The following is a 19,531-nucleotide window of genomic DNA, read 5'->3' on the forward strand; positions in this document are numbered from 1 at the left end:
CAAATTTTTGACTGAACCTTTGCCAAAATTGCTTTTTAATTGCACGTTAAGCAATTATGGTTTTCCCGACTACCGCATGTAAACTTATTCTAAAGTGAGTTTGTTTTAACCACTACCACTGGTTACCATTGATATCTCGGACTCTTGTCCCTCTTCAAAATATTTCGTAGTGGAGAAATTTCCCATTTTAATAAACGAAAAATAATATTTACTATTTCCTTGCAGATATACGATTAGGTTATTATTATTACTTTCAAATTACTCATTCATGAGTTGTAAACTCATAGTGTAAACAACTTATTTAAAATTTATTAATGATTGTATTTTGAGTAAAAATAAAACAAAAACTTGAATTTCAATACCTTATATTTCCTGGTTTACTGTTAACTGTTGTAGGATAAAATAACAAAAATACTAGAATATTGTAAACCAATTCATTTCATTGTAGTATTAATTTGAAAAAAAAAAATTTATATTAATCGACTTGTGATATCATAAAATATATACATTAAACAAATAATGGCGATTTACTTTAAAAAAAAAAAAACATTTTATTTATAAATATAATACAATAATACAACCGAACACCTCAATGTGCAATACAATAATTCACAAGACAAAATATGAAATTTCAAAGACAAAATATGAAGTAATATATTATTTTACCTATTAATTATATAAATGTGTTCTCCTTAAAACGAATAACAAGGCAGTGTCTTTTACAAAATTGCATTCGTTTTTTATTCGATATTGGGACAAGGCACTGAAAAATTAATCCTACGCATTTAAAATGTATATTTTTGCTAACCTTTGGGTCCGTTTAATATTTACCAGCACCTTTATAACGGAAGAGAAAACTAAACAGCTAATAAAAATGTAGACATAGACATATTTATTTTTAATTAAAGTAAGGTAACCACAGACAATAGTATTTTTAAGAAATATACAACAAGAGTTAAGGTATCTATTAACTAACATAGATGAAAAGGTAAGCGATTTTAAGATGTCACTTCTAAATTAAACTTTTTTTATTGTTTGACAAAATAAACGATATACACCTACTATTTTTTTTTCAATATTTGAAAATCATATTGGCAACATGATAAAGGTTTAATTTACAAGAAATATTTTTAATATTCTTTTCAATTGGCAATAACTTTGTGACTTCATAATTTGTAATAATTTTTGTAAATCTTGATTTTTAAGATATAAATAGAACTATGTGATCACTTCATAAGAGCATGAACAACAGCATTTGCGTTCAACGCTTTCAAATCTGTATATGTCTGTCCTGTACCGACAAATACTATGGGCTGTCCCGTTATATACGTCATGGAAATGGCCGCTCCCACTTTATCATCAATGGTATCAAACTTGGTCAGCACAATCCCATCAATCACATGAGGGTTGGAAGATGAACTGTGATCAGCTAGAGCTTGGTTGAACTTGACTAGCTGATCGACTGCTTCATTGCCAACTAATGCTTCACCAACAAATAGTACCAGATCAGGTTCGTTGACTTTAATAAGTTTAGCCAGAGCTCTCATGAGTGGTTCATTATCTTGCATCCGACCAGCCGTATCTATCAGAACGACATCTATCTTCGAATCCGCTGCGTATTTTATAGCTTCCATTGCTATGCCGGCTGCGTCTTTACCTGTTGATAAATAATATAAAGTATTAGAATTAATACTAATAATAAACAGCCAACCAGCTCCCAATTTATGCTCATTATCGCCTTCATATCTAGTAAAGCTAGGCATATGAAATGTAGCAAATGAAGCTTTTTTTGCAATTTAAATATGAGATTCATCCTTCTTGGAAATTTTAAGGACATATAGGATATATAAACTTTTTGATTAAAAACAAATAAATACAATAAACATTTTTGAAATTTTTTATTCCAAATCAACGGCAACCATTAATGAATAAACTCATTATTCTGTACGTTGGGTTTATTCTTTCACTTTATTGCAATTATTTAGTAATATTTGGTGTATAAATCTCTTGTCTTTTAAGGAAGTAGCTACTAAAATTAAAATACTAAAAAAGGATATTTTTGAAACTAAAACCACATTCAATGTAGTTTTCGTGTCGTAGACACTAGATCACGAGATTTTTTGTGTAAAGAAGGCCAAATCCTAACGCAGCGCGTCTATGTGCATGCGAACACACAACACATAATACGCTTGTACACGCTCGCGGTGAGCACTCACCGTATCCCTTCTCGTACAGGTGCACGGCGCCGGGGTGCAGCGCGTCCAGTCTCAACACACGACACACGGTCCGCTGTGCACGCTCGCGGTGAGCACTCACCGTATCCCTTCTCGTACAGGTGCACGGCGCCGGGGTGCAGCGCGTCCAGTCTCAACACCCGACACACGGTCCGCTGTGCACGCTCGCGGTGAGCACTCACCGTATCCCTTCTCGTACAGGTGCACGGCGCCGGGGTGCAGCGCGTCCAGTCTCAACACACGACACACAGTCCGCTGTGCACGCTCGCGGTGAGCACTCACCGTATCCCTTCTCGTACAGGTGCACGGCGCCGGGGTGCAGCGCGTCCAGTCTCAACACACGACACACGGTCCGCTGTGCACGCTCGCGGTGAGCACTCACCGTATCCCTTCTCGTACAGGTGCACGGCGCCGGGGTGCAGCGCGTCCAGTCTCAACACACGACACACGGTCCGCTGTGCACGCTCGCGGTGAGCACTCACCGTATCCCTTCTCGTACAGGTGCACGGCGCCGGGGTGCAGCGCGTCCAGTCTCAACACACGACACACGGTCCGCTGTGCACGCTCGCGGTGAGCACTCACCGTATCCCTTCTCGTACAGGTGCACGGCGCCGGGGTGCAGCGCGTCCAGTCTCAACACACGACACACGGTCCGCTGTGCACGCTCGCGGTGAGCACTCACCGTATCCCTTCTCGTACAGGTGCACGGCGCCGGGGTGCAGCGCGTCCAGTCTCAACACACGACACACGTCCGCTGTGCACGCTCGCGGTGAGCACTCACCGTATCCCTTCTCGTACAGGTGCACGGCGCCGGGGTGCAGCGCGTCCAGTCTCAACACACGACACACGGTCCGCTGTGCACGCTCGCGGTGAGCACTCACCGTATCCCTTCTCGTACAGGTGCACGGCGCCGGGGTGCAGCGCGTCCAGTCTCAACACACGACACACGGTCCGCTGTGCACGCTCGCGGTGAGCACTCACCGTATCCCTTCTCGTACAGGTGCACGGCGCCGGGGTGCAGCGCGTCCAGTCTCAACACACGACACACGGTCCGCTGTGCACGCTCGCGGTGAGCACTCACCGTATCCCTTCTCGTACAGGTGCACGGCGCCGGGGTGCAGCGCGTCCAGTCTCAACACACGACACACGGTCCGCTGTGCACGCTCGCGGTGAGCACTCACCGTATCCCTTCTCGTACAGGTGCACGGCGCCGGGGTGCAGCGCGTCCAGTCTCAACACACGACACACGGTCCGCTGTGCACGCTCGCGGTGAGCACTCACCGTATCCCTTCTCGTACAGGTGCACGGCGCCGGGGTGCAAGCGCGTCCAGTCTCAACACACGACACACGGTCCGCTGTGCACGCTCGCGGTGAGCACTCACCGTATCCCTTCTCGTACAGGTGCACGGCGCCGGGGTGCAGCGCGTCCAGTCTCAACACACGACACACGGTCCGCTGTGCACGCTCGCGGTGAGCACTCACCGTATCCCTTCTCGTACAGGTGCACGGCGCCGGGGTGCAGCGCGTCCAGTCTCAACACACGACACACGGTCCGCTGTGCACGCTCGCGGTGAGCACTCACCGTATCCCTTCTCGTACAGGTGCACGGCGCCGGGGTGCAGCGCGTCCAGTCTCAACACACGACACACGGTCCGCTGTGCACGCTCGCGGTGAGCACTCACCGTATCCCTTCTCGTACAGGTGCACGGCGCCGGGGTGCAGCGCGTCCAGTCTCAACACACGACACACGGTCCGCTGTGCACGCTCGCGGTGAGCACTCACCGTATCCCTTCTCGTACAGGTGCACGGCGCCGGGGTGCAGCGCGTCCAGTCTCAACACACGACACACGGTCCGCTGTGCACGCTCGCGGTGAGCACTCACCGTATCCCTTCTCGTACAAGTGCACGGCGCCGGGGTGCAGCGCGTCCAGTCTCAACACACGACACACGGTCCGCTGTGCACGCTCGCGGTGAGCACTCACCGTATCCCTTCTCGTACAGGTGCACGGCGCCGGGGTGCAGCGCGTCCAGTCTCAACACACGACACACGGTCCGCTGTGCACGCTCGCGGTGAGCACTCACCGTATCCCTTCTCGTACAGGTGCACGGCGCCGGGGTGCAGCGCGTCCAGTCTCAACACACGACACACGGTCCGCTGTGCACGCTCGCGGTGAGCACTCACCGTATCCCTTCTCGTACAGGTGCACGGCGCCGGGGTGCAGCGCGTCCAGTCTCAACACACGACACACGGTCCGCTGTGCACGCTCGCGGTGAGCACTCACCGTATCCCTTCTCGTACAGGTGCACGGCGCCGGGGTGCAGCGCGTCCAGTCTCAACACACGACACACGGTCCGCTGTGCACGCTCGCGGTGAGCACTCACCGTATCCCTTCTCGTACAGGTGCACGGCGCCGGGGTGCAGCGCGTCCAGTCTCAACACACGACACACGGTCCGCTGTGCACGCTCGCGGTGAGCACTCACCGTATCCCTTCTCGTACAGGTGCACGGCGCCGGGGTGCAGCGCGTCCAGTCTCAACACACGACACACGGTCCGCTGTGCACGCTCGCGGTGAGCACTCACCGTATCCCTTCTCGTACAGGTGCACGGCGCCGGGGTGCAGCGCGTCCAGTCTCAACACACGACACACGGTCCGCTGTGCACGCTCGCGGTGAGCACTCACCGTATCCCTTCTCGTACAGGTGCACGGCGCCGGGGTGCAGCGCGTCCAGTCTCAACACACGACACACGGTCCGCTGTGCACGCTCGCGGTGAGCACTCACCGTATCCCTTCTCGTACAGGTGCACGGCGCCGGGGTGCAGCGCGTCCAGTCTCAACACACGACACACGGTCCGCTGTGCACGCTCGCGGTGAGCACTCACCGTATCCCTTCTCGTACAGGTGCACGGCGCCGGGGTGCAGCGCGTCCAGCCTCCGCACGTGTGTACGCAGCTGCTCCACGGCGCCAGCACGGAACGTGTCGCACGCCGCGATCAGCACGGACAGGTTGTTCTCGATCAGCCAGAAGCAGATCTTGGCCAGGTTAGTCGATTTACCTACGCCGTTCACCTTAGGACAAAATTTGATGGTGAGACGAAGTTTAAATAGTTTGTATAGACCATAATTAATAGCATTGTCGTTTTAACTCAGCGGTTACAATGCCACGCTTTGTCGTGTTATAGATCTCTTAATTAGTTTAGCCGATAATGTGAAAACAAAATGTTGCTATAATTTTATGATTACAGTTGCAGAATATATCACTAAACCTTTTTTATTAAACTTTTATTTATATTATAATACCATTTATTTGGTTTGTACAAGTTGTAGTATGGTTGTAGTTCAAGTTCAAGGGCGCAAGCGCCGTTGCGGACCTCCCCCCCCCTCACATTCACACCCGCAAGTGGTAACTGTTTACTTAATCTTTGGGATGCGCGTAGAGTTTATAACATTCAAACGGAAAATTAATTAATATTTTTTTGTATGAAAGTAAAATCTAACAAACTATCAAAAGTCGTTACTTATGATGTTAGCTATCTTGTCCTGCAAGAATGCTGATGTTATACAAGTAACTCTGTATATACTCAAAATAATCTTAATAAACTTAGTGTTAGATCGACTTCATTGGGTTTGGTTTTACCTAATGAACTTCCCTTACATGTCATCTCTCGCTGAACCTTAGACTGTACCATACAGCTTTTTGGTCCTTCGAGCCAGATGAACCAGCGACCTATGGATACAGTCCACCAGTCCATCAGTCCAGTGTTAAATCGACTTTCATTGGGTTTGGTTTCCCTCATGACTTACGGTCACATGTCATCTCTCACTCAACCGTGGACTGTACCATACACGTACTATTAGTAAAACGGCACTCACCCCACAAAACGCCATCACATAGGGACGTCCCTGCTGTTTCGCATGCAGACAGTCACGCAAGATATCCACTCTACGCTTCGGGGATAATATCTGAACTAGAGCCTCTGTCAGGGTCGCCTTCACAGTTCGAGCTACACTGTCGAATGTTCCAAGCACCTAGGCCGATAGAAAATAATTGAATGGATATAATATACTTTATTATACATAAATAAATAAATGTCTTATAAAATACACTCGGTCGTCCCTTCCGATGGTAAGCTTGTGTTATAGGTAACAGCCAGCTGATATAGCTAAATAGTTTTTATTTATAAATATACACATATAAATAAATAACTACAAATATTACATCAAGACTTAGGCTGGAATCGAACCCGCAACCCGCGGCGCAGAAAGCAGGGCCTCTATAAACTGCGCCAACGGGCTAGATATATTTGCCAAGCCGCAGTAGAGCAGCGTGGTGGTATAAGCTCTAATCCTACTATTACACGGAGAAAGAGACATACCCAACAGTGGAATGTTAGAGGTTGAATCATTATAATATACTATATTGACACCAAAAGTTTATATAAACAATAAAAACACATCCACACACAAACAACACTTATTACAAAGCATCCATAAATTACGTCACACGTTAAGGGGGGTACGGGGCGAAGAAGTGTGACATTTTGTGACAAGGACAACGTTTCAAAATATAATATATCTAATTGTTAGTATTAAGCATGATATCTGAAGCACATAATATATAAAGGATTAACTTAAAAAATAAAAGCTTAAATTGTTTTGTTGGCAAATTCTAGTACACTCACTGTACCAGTTTATAGATCTTTGTTTGATAGATATTAATTTTATTTAAAAAATAAAAAAAATGGTAATAGAAATATCCTCAGCCTCTCACACTCAACGGCCTCCACTAGGATTAACTCCTATGTGTGGCAAACATCTAGCTATAGCATATAAGCATTGCACCCGCAACACCCAACGCAACAGTTAATAACCAGTGCTGTTAGTGGATCGAAACAAAAGCAGCAGTTGCAAAATATGTGATGTCACAATAGGTAGTGAGGGGGTGACGTAAATGTGACCAATTTAACCCAATACTATATTTAGCTTTATTTATTAATACAAGAATATAAGAAACATACGCTAAATAAGAATTAAATAAAAAAAGAAACAATATAATAGAAAGATTCAATTAAAATTTGAAATGCAAAAGTAATTAATTATTTTAACATTTCAATATATTTGGGCTCAATTTATCACTATTGAAAAAATAAAATAAAAAAATAGACAAGAAAAAATTACAAGGCAAAATACAAGCAAATTACAGGAAATCTATTGTCTTGTATAGACAATTATTAGATAAATATGTATGGTACCTTGCCATCAAGCTTGGTAGCAACGGAGTCACAGAGTTTATTAGCAATATCTGCAGCTACGTTTTTTCCAATCAGATGATCGCGCATTTTGTCCAATACTGGACGCATGGTTTCCTCGGATAACGCCTTAGAACCAACCAGACCTAAGAAAAAAAAGTAGATGTCAGATCAGACGCGCGACTGGAGTGTACTCCTTAAGAACGATGACAATGATATTAAACATTAAAATATGTTTATATTATTATGTGAAGCAAAAACTTTGTATCTCTTTTTACGAAAATTGCGACGACAGAGGAGTATGAAATTTCGCACACTTATAGTTTATATAGAAAAGGAGTGCAGAAAGCTAATATATATATTTTTTTAATTATCCATAAAAATACATTTAATCAAAAAAAAGAAAACATTACACACACTACCATGTATATGATACACACAAGCATATTTGCTCTTTTGTGTACTATTATAGAAGTATATATAGTCTTTGACATAGAACCTTAATAATGTCCAAACTTTTAATTATTGTCAAATTTCGACCAATGGGCGATCATTAGTTCTATTAATTAAATTATAATTAATTAACACAATAAAACTCTAAAATCAAAACATGAATTGACGCACGAATAGCAATATTCGTATCGGTACAGTAAATGCTGGTAGGTATACCATAAACAAATATGCGTATAACTTGCTACAGCTAAAACCAGTAGGTAACTCTCAGCGTCACTGCTGTTTCTTTGTTTCAAATTCAATATTTTTTTTCCACCATGCTACTTAAATAGGGAGTATACTCCAAGAAGATTTTTATGGATACCAGTATCTATACACATAAACATTATTGTAAACATGAGAAATATTTAGGAAAAACTAATTATAGGTCGAGTAGTCCGTAGTCAAAACGTTTTTTTTTTGTATAATTCCTTTTACGTTTTTCGGTCTGTCGATAATAGACCAAACTTTAAAATGAGATACTTTGTGTCCTTAATCAACATCACATTAAAAATTGATAATTTATATATAAAAAATGTAAAAGTAGCTCGAACAGAAAATCTTTTAAATTTCACTGTTCTTTGAATTGAATACCTGTGACATACTGGTTCGTTAAAAAATTAATATTTGTAATTGAACAAAAACATAATTGTGTTTGCTCACAAACGAAAAAAAAAAAAAATCGAATTCAATTACATAAACAATACAATGTATGTCCACGAAAAAGTCAAGTAAATTCGCGTTTTCAAAGGTTACTTAAAATCAACCAGATCAGATCTGGATCAAATTTAAATAACCTCCACCTCCACCTCCACCTCCTTTCGATTAAAAAAAGAATCATCGAAATCAGTCCACCCAGTAAAAAGTTCTGAGGTAACACACATAAAAAATATAGTTGAATTGATAATCTACTCCTTTTTTGAAGTCAGTTAAATACTAGATATGGTTCATACCTTTAAATATACTAAACATGCCAGCACTCTTCTTGGGACTGGTCTGTGTTTGCTCGATTTCTTCATCACTACTGCTCTCTGAATCCACTTCCAAATCGCGGATAGCGCCTGCCATTTGTCCCAGCAGCTAATGATAAAATTAGTCATCACCATCAATTAGGTACATAATTTATCTATTTACTGAGGTAGGGCACAGCAGTAAATTTCCTGCTTAAATATGGAGCAGCCCGACTGGGGTAGTACCTCGACCTTACAGAAGATCACAGCTAAATAATACTGCTTTCAAGCAGTGTTGTGTTCATACTGTTGAGTAAGGTGACCAGTAGTGATGTTCCGGATATCCGTATCTGGATCCGCGGATATCCGCTGAAAAAATTATATCCGTCGTCTTTTCTCGCGGATCTTTTACGGATCTTTTATTAATTTTTAAATTTATTTGACAGGATCAAATGCTGCATAAAAACTTAGATTACGTCATTAAGTGGTATAATTAAAAATATTTAAGAACTTTAATTGCAAACATATATTCTAGTAAGTTATTACCATACTAATAGTATGTAACTTAGACATACTAAATCAATTTTCTTGTGATATCACTATTACACATAGAAAGTGACATTACTTTTATCAATATAAGAAAATGAAAAACAAATAACTTTTCATTGAAGCAACTTTTTCCGATTTTATCGCGGTTTATTAAGTTTTTTAGATACCTGACGTTTCCTGGGCCTTGTTTCTTACAAAAGTAATACGCGCGCAATGCAAGTCAAAACCTGTCCTACCTAGGGTTGCCAGATGGACGGGATTTAGCGGGATTCTCCGGAATTTTTGTAGACCCACCCGACTCCCGACAAAGAAAAAAATCTCCCCAAAAAAACTAAAAAATTTCGTCAAGCGAAACGTAGCCGCTCGGCGCTCCGGCAGTATTGGCATGTTATTATGTAATTGAGGTAGAGCCAAGCAGGAAATATCCTGCTCAAAATCTGTAGCAGCCTGACTGGGGAAGTACCTCGACATTAATAATACCGATCAACGAACTGAGCTTTTCAAACGAGCTATTAAGTACTTAGAAGAACGATTTGATTTCGGTTAGAACTCCTTATATAAAAGACTCAAATTTTTTATTTAAAAGAGACTTTGTTCTTATGGAATGAGCTCTTGGATCAAAAATGATGAATTGTATAGTGATTATTGTTCTTTAAAAGAAATATTTAATTTAAATCACCTCTCAGAAGGAAAAATGAAAATGTCCAATGACAAAATATGGGCCTATTTTATTAGTAGGTAAAAAAAAATTGTGTCTAGTGCTAGTGCTAGTATCCAGTAAGCAATACTTATTTTGAAAGAGTGTTTAGTTTACTGAACAATCTATTGATTTAACAATAGCAGAGGTTATAATTTCACTCAACTATGAGGTAAATTATTTGAATTAAAAGTTAAATAGTGAAAAAGCACAGAAAATGGTAAAATCTATGAAAGGTAACACAAAACACATGTGGCAAGCTAAAAATAAATTACTTTATCAAATTTCATTGATTATTACTTATTAATAATATGATAATATAAGTAATGAGAGAACCATTTACTGCGTTTTTTTTTTTTTTTTTGTTAGTATTTATTCGGCAGGGGATGATGTTACAATAACGTTAAATGTTGTTGTTTTAAAAATATATTTATGAACTTTTATTTTATTTTATTTTTGTTTTTCCCGAGCAAAGTCCCAATACCCCAAAAAATTGTTTTTTTCTCCCGATAATAGAGTCATTCGATCTGGCAACCCTATTCCTGGTCGTCGTTGCGGCAGGCGTGACTACAACATCTATACAACTATCGTTTCAAGTTCACGCGCCAACAACGATTGATTGAGTAAATAAAGATCCGTATCCGTATCCGCGGATCTTGACACTAAATATCGGTATCCGGATCCGTATCCGCGGATATGCATTTTTGACGATCCGGCACATCACTAGTGACCAGAGCTCCTGAGGGGGAATCGGGGATAGGGTCGTAAACGCGCTTGCAATGCTTCTGGTCTTGCAGACGTCTATAAGTTACAGTAATCTCTTATCGACAGGTTAGTCACTTGCTTATTTGCCAACAAAATTATATACAAAAATAATAATAATAATAACAAGAAATGTTTATACAGATCGAAGTTACCTGGGTGTCAGTCGCTACCTCGACGTGTTCGTAGGCATCCTTGTCGCTGCTGAAGTCCAGCGAAGGCAGGTCCCGAGAGCCTCCCCCCAACTCCCACACCCGCGGTTTCTTCACACGCTCTTGACTCGCTTTAGGACTCTTCGGGGACTTCCTAGTACATCAATCACTTTATAATAAAATATATATATATATATATATATGATGTTGTTCTGCCAACCCACAGTAGAGTAGTGTTGTGGATTTAGCTCCAACCCTTTTCCTATGTGAAGAAAGAGGCCTATGCCCAGCTGTGGGAGTTGGGATGTTAGGCTGAATGTTGAATGTTTTTAATAACAGTTATGTTTAATAAAACACCTTTTTCGGATTTTATCGCGGTTTATTGTTAACTTTTGATTCCCGACGTTTCGGATACTTTACAGCAACCATGGTCACGGGAGGACTGTTTTATTAAATGAGTAAAATTCGCGTAAACATTATAAAACAACAGTTATGTTACTGGATATTTAATTTTATTTTGCGTCCGTAGTTGTCAGCGCATTGTTTGTATAAAATAAAATTTAAAAAAATTTAATAGAAGATTTGTAAAAAAATAAAAAAAAAATAATAAAGCTATGCAAAATATGCCATCAGCTAGTTTTATATATTTCATTAAATTTGTAAAATATTCACTTACTTAGTCTCCTTTTTACTCTTAGCAGCTAGTTTTTGAGCTAGTTTGGCTCTATTAGCAGCTATTACATCTTCATCCCCTTCTGGAGACTCCTCCGCTTTGCCGTTAGGAATACTCTTGTTTTCCACTATCTTCACTGTAATTAATATTATTAATTATATTAAAAAATTATTATTGTTTAATATATCGATGCCTAACAGCCAAAAAGGATAAAGCGACATTTTTTGAGAAACTGAGTTATATATATAGTTAGAATCGAATACAACTATATATATATAAACTACATATATAACTCAGTTTCTCAAAAAATGTCGCTTTATCCTTTTTGGGTGTTAGGCATCGATATGTATATTGAGTTAATATAATGTATTGCGTGACCACCCTGGTGTAGTGTTGCACAATACGCGCCTAAACCACCGATGTTTTGAGGTTTCGATTCCAGCTAAGGATTGTTATTTGTATTTCTACATATTTTCTTGCCAGATTGGTTGTCCGTCCTTGTACGTCTCTCCACTGTGGCTTGGAGAGCATGTTAAGCTGTCGGTCTTGGTTGTTATCATAAATACCTGATAGCGATCTTTATTTATAGTAGGGAATATATCCGCCAACTTACAGTGAAGCAGAGTGGTAAATTAAGTTCCAATAATTCTCCTATGTGGAAAAAGAGGCCTATGTATAGCTATGGGATGTTACAAACTGAATTGCAAATGAATTTTGTTTAACTTGAATCATAATTGCTCATGACCTGAATGAATCATTCAAATTCGAATCTAAAAACATTTTTTTTTTTATATATATATATATATACGACCCAGGCTTCAAAGATTTCAATTTATAATCATTATTAGTCTATTAAAAAAGATATTTCATAATCCATTTAACCAATTTACTTAGATTTGAGTTATATTTTGACTTTTTGTGTCAACTCATACACACATACATAATAAATGAAATTTTTGTATTGCATAACACAAATTTGTGTTTTGTAAAATGTTAAATAAATAAATAAGAAAATAAAAATTATAAATTAAAAAAATACTTTTGCATAATACGATGCAATATCAGTAACACAACAATTAGGGTTTTTTGTGTAAATTTTGTAGTAAAAGTTGTAATCTTGTATAAATACCTGATTTCTTGCTCTTTTCTTCTCCCTTACGCTCTATCATAGACGCAACAGTCTTTTTAGACTTCTGCGAGTCTTCAAAAGTCCGCATTTGCTTTGGAATCTTAGCTTGTGATTTAGCTGAAATATTTAAGTTTTCATGTTTATAAATTATTACTTATACTTATTAATTATTATTTATAGATATGAGAATAAGTAATTCTATAAGTTTACTAACTGTAATCTCACAAAATTGCACTAAATCAATTGGATTAGCTAACTTTTCGTTAAGTAGTAAGAGACAATTATAATCTTTACTCTAGAACCATTTACATTTAACAAAGTAACTTACGTAATGTATTAATCATATATAGATTTATAATTACTTAATTATAATTCATCCTTGGATGGATGGATGGATGGATGGATCCAGGGATCCAAAGAATGTGTCCCTGTGGAACTCTAGATTTCATACTAGAAGAAAGAGAGGAAGACAAAGGATGTGAAGGTCAGACGAGATTAGAAAAGCTGCAGGCCCATTATAGCAGAGGGCTGAATTGTCCCAGGAGAAGTGGAAGGAGTTAGAGAAGACCTTTGTGTCCCTAAGACACACGGATAAATATTAACACGTATCTTTTGTAATATTGTCGATCAGTAGTGTTTGTAATATTGTCGAAAAGTATTACAAACCCCAACTCTCACACTGCTTGAGGACTTTGTCAAAAGTTGTCTTAAAATCGAAGTCCATACTGTGCCTGCCAATTTGAAGTTCATTCTTGTATTTGTCCCTGAATTCTAGATGTATGTCGTTCAGAAACTTGTCAACATATGACAGTTGCAATATACGTTGATAGGCAACCACAAAAACCAGTTCAAACTCATTGTCGAGTTTATATTGTAAGCTGAGGGCATTATGGTTGAACGTATTATTCCCTGAGCGCTCCTGAAACATAACATTTTCATATAAAATGATGATACATTGGTCACACTAATTGTTTGAACCTAACAGATGGTAAATATTTCTATAGGCCATACAAATGTTGGCCAGAGTTATGTATTTCTTCATAAATTTTTACTGGATGCACTAATTTAGATGATTCTTCTTTTAATCAAAAGCTGTTGTTTGTCGTGTGGTCCCATTACAATTTGAGCAAGAAGTACCTTTTGAATTATTCCTAATAATGCATATTTAATTAACTGTTTTACAACTACCTACATCAATTACATATCAATGTAAATGAAGTTGGATTTTTTAGTTTGTGACCAAACACAAATATGAATTATGTGTTTTGAAGACCCCTGGTCTAAGATTCACACGCTAGTGTGGTATAATTTTAGGTATTGTTTTAATTAGCATATGAAAATGTGACATGTGATTTTAATTTCATTTCAAACAATAGTATAGTTTACTAATTTTATATTATTTGGTAATTACATAATCTTGTATCATTTGCATTTAACACATATTTTTATATAATTGTGATTTACTTGCTTAAATTTACGTTTTTTGCTTTTCGCAGTAGTTTTATATGAGCAGTTCTATATATTTGCTATTTTAAAACATTTATAATCTTATATCGAATTAATTGATTGTTTTTAAGGTTAGTTGATTATTTAATACAGAAACAAGACCTAGTTAGAAGTAAAATAGTTGTGAACAAGGCTTCTGACTGGCAGTGGACTTACTTGTAATATAACATTCCGAATAAGCGCGTTTACTGACGGTGAAAATATATCACTTGTACTTTGAAAACACCACAATACGATGCCTCCTTTACTGAAGATGCTAAATAAGTCCAACATTATGTATAATTGAGTTAAAATTGAATCAATGTTACGATACAAAGCAGCTGTTTCTTACTACGTGCTAACCAAAGAGTAATATAAGCATACAGGAAAAGAGAGCCCTCTCATGGTATAAAAGTGCAACCAAGTTTGAATGCTAGCGACAACTGTATTTTGGCCCCAGTACTAAGCTCTATATATATATATATACTTATATGTATAAGTATCTATAGATAGGAATGTATAGGTTTTTGACTTCAGGTTCATGAATGTAACAATTTAACCACAAGAATTTCATACAATTCTTGCGATTAAATTAGTTTAATCACTACTTAAATTTTAATTTATTTTCGTGCAACTCGGCGTTAAACAGTTACATTCATGAACCTGAAACGCAGGTTGGTGATGTGTTAATTAAAAAAAGATTCAAATTCCAACTTTAAGGTTTATTTATAACAGTCAGTCAGATACATTATAGAAACTACACACTAGAGAAATTAGATTTCGTCTCACTAAATGTATGGTAACTTATCAGTCTTACCAAAAATCATAGCGATTTGGATACTGTCAGAAGCAGAAGTTTTACATACATCTGGGCCCTGTCTAATAAACGTTACAAGTCAACAATTTTGTAAATAAGTGACAAATTTGTTAAGTTGTATGACAAGTGCTGTTGAATAAACCTTACAAATAACTAAGAATTTTACATATTTAATCTTACAAATATTTTAATTACAAGTGCTGTTTAATAAACGTTTATGTGTAGACAACGCCTGTAGATTTCGATGAATAATTGTATCTAAAATTTGTAGTTGTAAGTTACAAGTTATATAAAATGTAAATTAGGAGGCACTAAATTGTAAATTTCTGACACACAACGAGTCCGCCTGTCGGAATTGTACTACAATTTACAAAATATGTAAACTTGTAATTACAATTATGTGCTCAATAAAACAGTTTTCCGTACAAATTTGTAATTATCACCGGTAAAGAGAAAATGTTTATTAAACAGAAATATGTAAAATTGTTGGTACAATTTTGTAAGTTTTCCACCATGGTAACCTTGTAAGATTTATTCTTTATTAAACAGAAACTTGTAGACTTGTAGCCTGTAATCTAAAATTACAATTTGTAACATTTATTAAACAGGGCCCAAGATGTTAGTTCTTAGCTGTAGCTCGGCTACGTAATTGCACCTTTAGATTACCCCCATACAAATAAACGCTGAATAAACTTGTCATAGTTATAACACTATTATAATAGGTTTTCTCTCTTTCATTTTAGAGTGAAAAAGACAAAACACTATAAAGCGGTCAAAACTTGGTACATTTTTATTTACACACGGGTTATTGTTTGAAATGCCTAATATGTTTATTATAATATATTTGAGCATAGGTTTTTAACTCATCGTCACCCTCATATGTCAATTTACCATTTAAAATTCTGTTTATTGATCTGCACCAACTGTAAATCAATATTTTTATTGTTAAATTTTGAAAAAATTCTGTCAATTCTTTTTTGTGGGTGCTGCAATCAAATGGGAAATCTACCAAAACATCTGTGAACATTTTTATTTTGTTTTTTAAACCATTTGTTGGGACATTTTTTTTTAAAAATGATGTCACTATATTTTGTATTTCATGAAAGCACTTTTCTAGGTCTTTTGATGGGTATACTAACCATTGTTTCTCTTTTGCGTACTCCCTCGCGCGAGTAAATGTATCTTGCTTATTCTTAATTTCTATTAGTTTCGACCGACAGGTACGGCATGTTTTTACTATACTTTTTAAACATTTTTTCAAGACCCAACCACACACATAATTTCTCTGACCTGAGTCTCCTTCGCATTCTTCTACTAATGTGATCAATTCATTGTTGAACTCAATTGTTTCATTAGGAATATCAGGTACAGGCTCATTGATTTTGCTTTCGTTTAAAAAAAAATGTAAAGTTTCCAAACACTGGTTTTCGTCTTTCTCACAATTTGCCTGTAGGGAGTGGGGCGAGTTAAAGTTATTGAGTAACAAAGATTTATAGGCACCCTCAAACGCAACAGCATCGGGTGCCGTATTTCTCGCCCCATAACTCCTGATATTCCCAAAGAAGTTTTCGATTGGGTCCTGGTTAAAATGTCTGGTTAGCATAGCATCAAAACCATATTTCACATTTAATTTTTTCCAAAGTGCCTTCATGCCTTCAATTGTTTTAATAAAATTGTCCACTGACGGTACTGTAGTTTCCACTATTTGTATTTTGTCACCAACTTTCTTTTTTTTAATAAATTTAACAGTTTTTAAGGTTTTTATTGCTTTTTCCCACAGTTGATGGTGGGGTGACGATAGTTTAACACATCCTTTATACATTTTGCCATCTGGCACATGAAATGTGTTACTATTCAAGGAATCAAACAATTTATCGATAAGTAATGTGATTGGTATTAATTCTCTACACTCTTCAGGCAAAAGATTACGTGCTGTCAGATGTTCTGTCGCTACAGCAACACTATGGCTGAACACTTGTGCTGCCGTTTTTACACGCATCTTCTTTAGTTTGTCGTGGTTTATATGTTCCTCAGTGACCTTATGGAGGTAGCGCAATTCTCCGAAAGATTTATCGGCAGCGTAGAGCTGCTGCAAATAATGCCACTTAAAAACTTTCTCCTTTCCTTCATCATTAAAATCTCTATATATCATGTCCTTCGTTAGGAGGTTGTTCCGCAAACCTTTTAACAGATGAGGAACATCATAAATTGGAATAATTTCTTGGCCTTGCACAAAGAAAACATCCTTTCTGCATTCCATACCTCGCCTCTGATATCTGGCCTTCTCTTCACTTAGTAAGTCATTTATTGCGCCCACATTGACTGTGCTCTGGTCACACACTGTGCATAATATTTTGAGGCCAGTGTCTTGAATCAATCGTATGATGTCTTTTATGACAATTTTTAATTCCGTTTTGTTCATATTACTTGTGAAATAATATGCCACTGGTTGTTTATAATTCGCCCTTATCCCTTTTATCATGAACACTAGGGCGTGATTGGCAATTTTGCTTTTTCCAATTCCGGCAAAACCTTTGAGTTGGTCATTTTGGTCAATGAAGTGAATTTGAGGCGTGATAGACATTTCATCAAACATCAGTGTGCACAGGCGATCTTCAATATTCATTTCACTAACTGTGTTTTTAATTTTTTCGAGGATCAATTTATTTTCACCTGGTTGCAGCTTAATTTCGGCTAGCAGTCTTTTCAGGGATTTTGCAGAAGGCAAAGTAAAATAGTTAGCCAATAAAGCATAGCATTTGACACTCTTCTTATATAATGACAGAGACAGGACCTTCTCTTGAATAGTGAAACGCCTTCCTTTTGGTTTCTTTGTTGTCAAAAGGCACTGCATACCTGTGAATAGCTTTGCCGGATTTGTCATGTTTTTTGTAACTTTTTCAAATGCAACACTTCTGTTGAGTTTTGTTGCGTTTGTTAGTCTAGCTTTCAAACTTAAACCTCGCTTGCGCAATCGGAGGACTTCTCTATTCAATTGCGTTACTTGCCGCTGTGTGACTTTTATTTTGTTCAGCAGCAATGATGGCAACTTGGATTTTACACCTGTAAGAAAGTAACAGAAATATTAATTCACCATCTTCAAAAATATTTTAGAGATTGACTAAACCTAATTTTATGAATTAAGAAGTGAAAGTTACTTGTAAAGAAAGATATTAACGGTATTGAAAGTACTTTTATATGTGGGTTCAATTCCTTTTATATGAAAAAAAAAAGAGCCATCACAGGAAAATAATGACTTTTTATTACATAAATATTCATTTTTATTAAATACAAAATATAAAAATTTTAAATTTAATTTGCAATCGCGCCTGCGCGGCTTTGTCGAATCACGACATGAAATTAATTTTATTGTGCATTATTTTGATTTTGTTATATTTATATCTTTTGTCTATATCTATATAGAGAGACATATGCCATCGCGGACTTTTCTGTAGACCTATATAGGATACATAGTTCCACCATACACTATTTTCTTATATCTCAAAGGGCTTAAGGCAGCGTTTTCATTAAAAGGTCCCAGATGGCTTATTTTTTTCTGACAACTCCAACAAATATTTTTATATTTTAAGCCACAGTATACAAAAACTTATGTATTAAATGTATTTATAATTCTAACATGTTTTTAGTGTACTTACTTGATTTTGAGACATTTGTTTCAGACAAACGCCTGCAATAACTATGCTCGATAGATATTCTTTTTTCCAATTTCTTCTGAACTGTTCTAGCGAGATTGCCTGGAAAATATTAAAAACCTGAATAAATAAATGATAAATGTTTCTTGATAGCTGCTCTGTACTTGTCAATGACAACCATTGAGAATATGTTGTAAGAATTCTTTCTTAAAGTAATAATTGATATTTTAACTCTACTCGGACTATTTCAATAGTAATTAACAAAAGACAATGCACAAAGCAGTCGACTAAATGAAAACAAAGAATGCTTCAGCTTTATACCTTTTGTCAAGTGGATAATGCTCTGCTTCATAGGCAAATTAAGTAAATTTTAACATTTACATACAGGCACATAAAGTACTTGTAGCCGCACTCTAGGATACCTTATGTTGTGGGAACCAGAAAGACATGTCACATTTTTTGTTTGGTTATCACTGCTTCCAATTTTCACTCCCACATAGCATCAGAGTTTATGGCCAGTAGGTCAGTAATTTACACCCGCAAGTTTAAATAAAGAATCTGTAGTTACCTTTATCTATTGATTGGGATGTTGATGCTTCCGCTTCCATGGCAGGAGCTGCTGGAGTAAAGCCTATAAAATTAAAAGAATAACTAAATATTCTGTTCAGTTATCATAAAGCTGTAGGTAG

General features: G+C 37.9%; 1 protein-coding gene across 1 annotated transcript; it reads right to left on the reverse strand.

Annotated features, from left to right (window-relative positions):
- Window positions 1-348: 348 nt before the first annotated feature.
- On the reverse strand, window positions 349-14,729 carry LOC123660871 (signal recognition particle receptor subunit alpha homolog). Its single transcript, XM_045595897.1, has 10 exons — window positions 14,550-14,729; window positions 13,554-13,806; window positions 12,888-13,004; window positions 11,762-11,894; window positions 11,089-11,239; window positions 8,929-9,055; window positions 7,487-7,629; window positions 6,108-6,263; window positions 5,117-5,303; window positions 349-1,657 (listed from the first exon to the last, which is right to left on the reverse strand). The coding sequence occupies exons 1-10, from the start codon at window positions 14,664-14,666 to the stop codon at window positions 1,227-1,229; spliced, it is 1,815 nt and encodes a 604-aa protein (XP_045451853.1). The 5' UTR covers window positions 14,667-14,729; the 3' UTR covers window positions 349-1,226.
- Window positions 14,730-19,531: the final 4,802 nt, after the last annotated feature.

The sequence above is a fragment of the Melitaea cinxia genome, chromosome 16 (genome assembly GCF_905220565.1).
Source record: "Melitaea cinxia chromosome 16, ilMelCinx1.1, whole genome shotgun sequence".
Lineage (NCBI taxonomy): Eukaryota > Metazoa > Arthropoda > Insecta > Lepidoptera > Nymphalidae > Melitaea > Melitaea cinxia.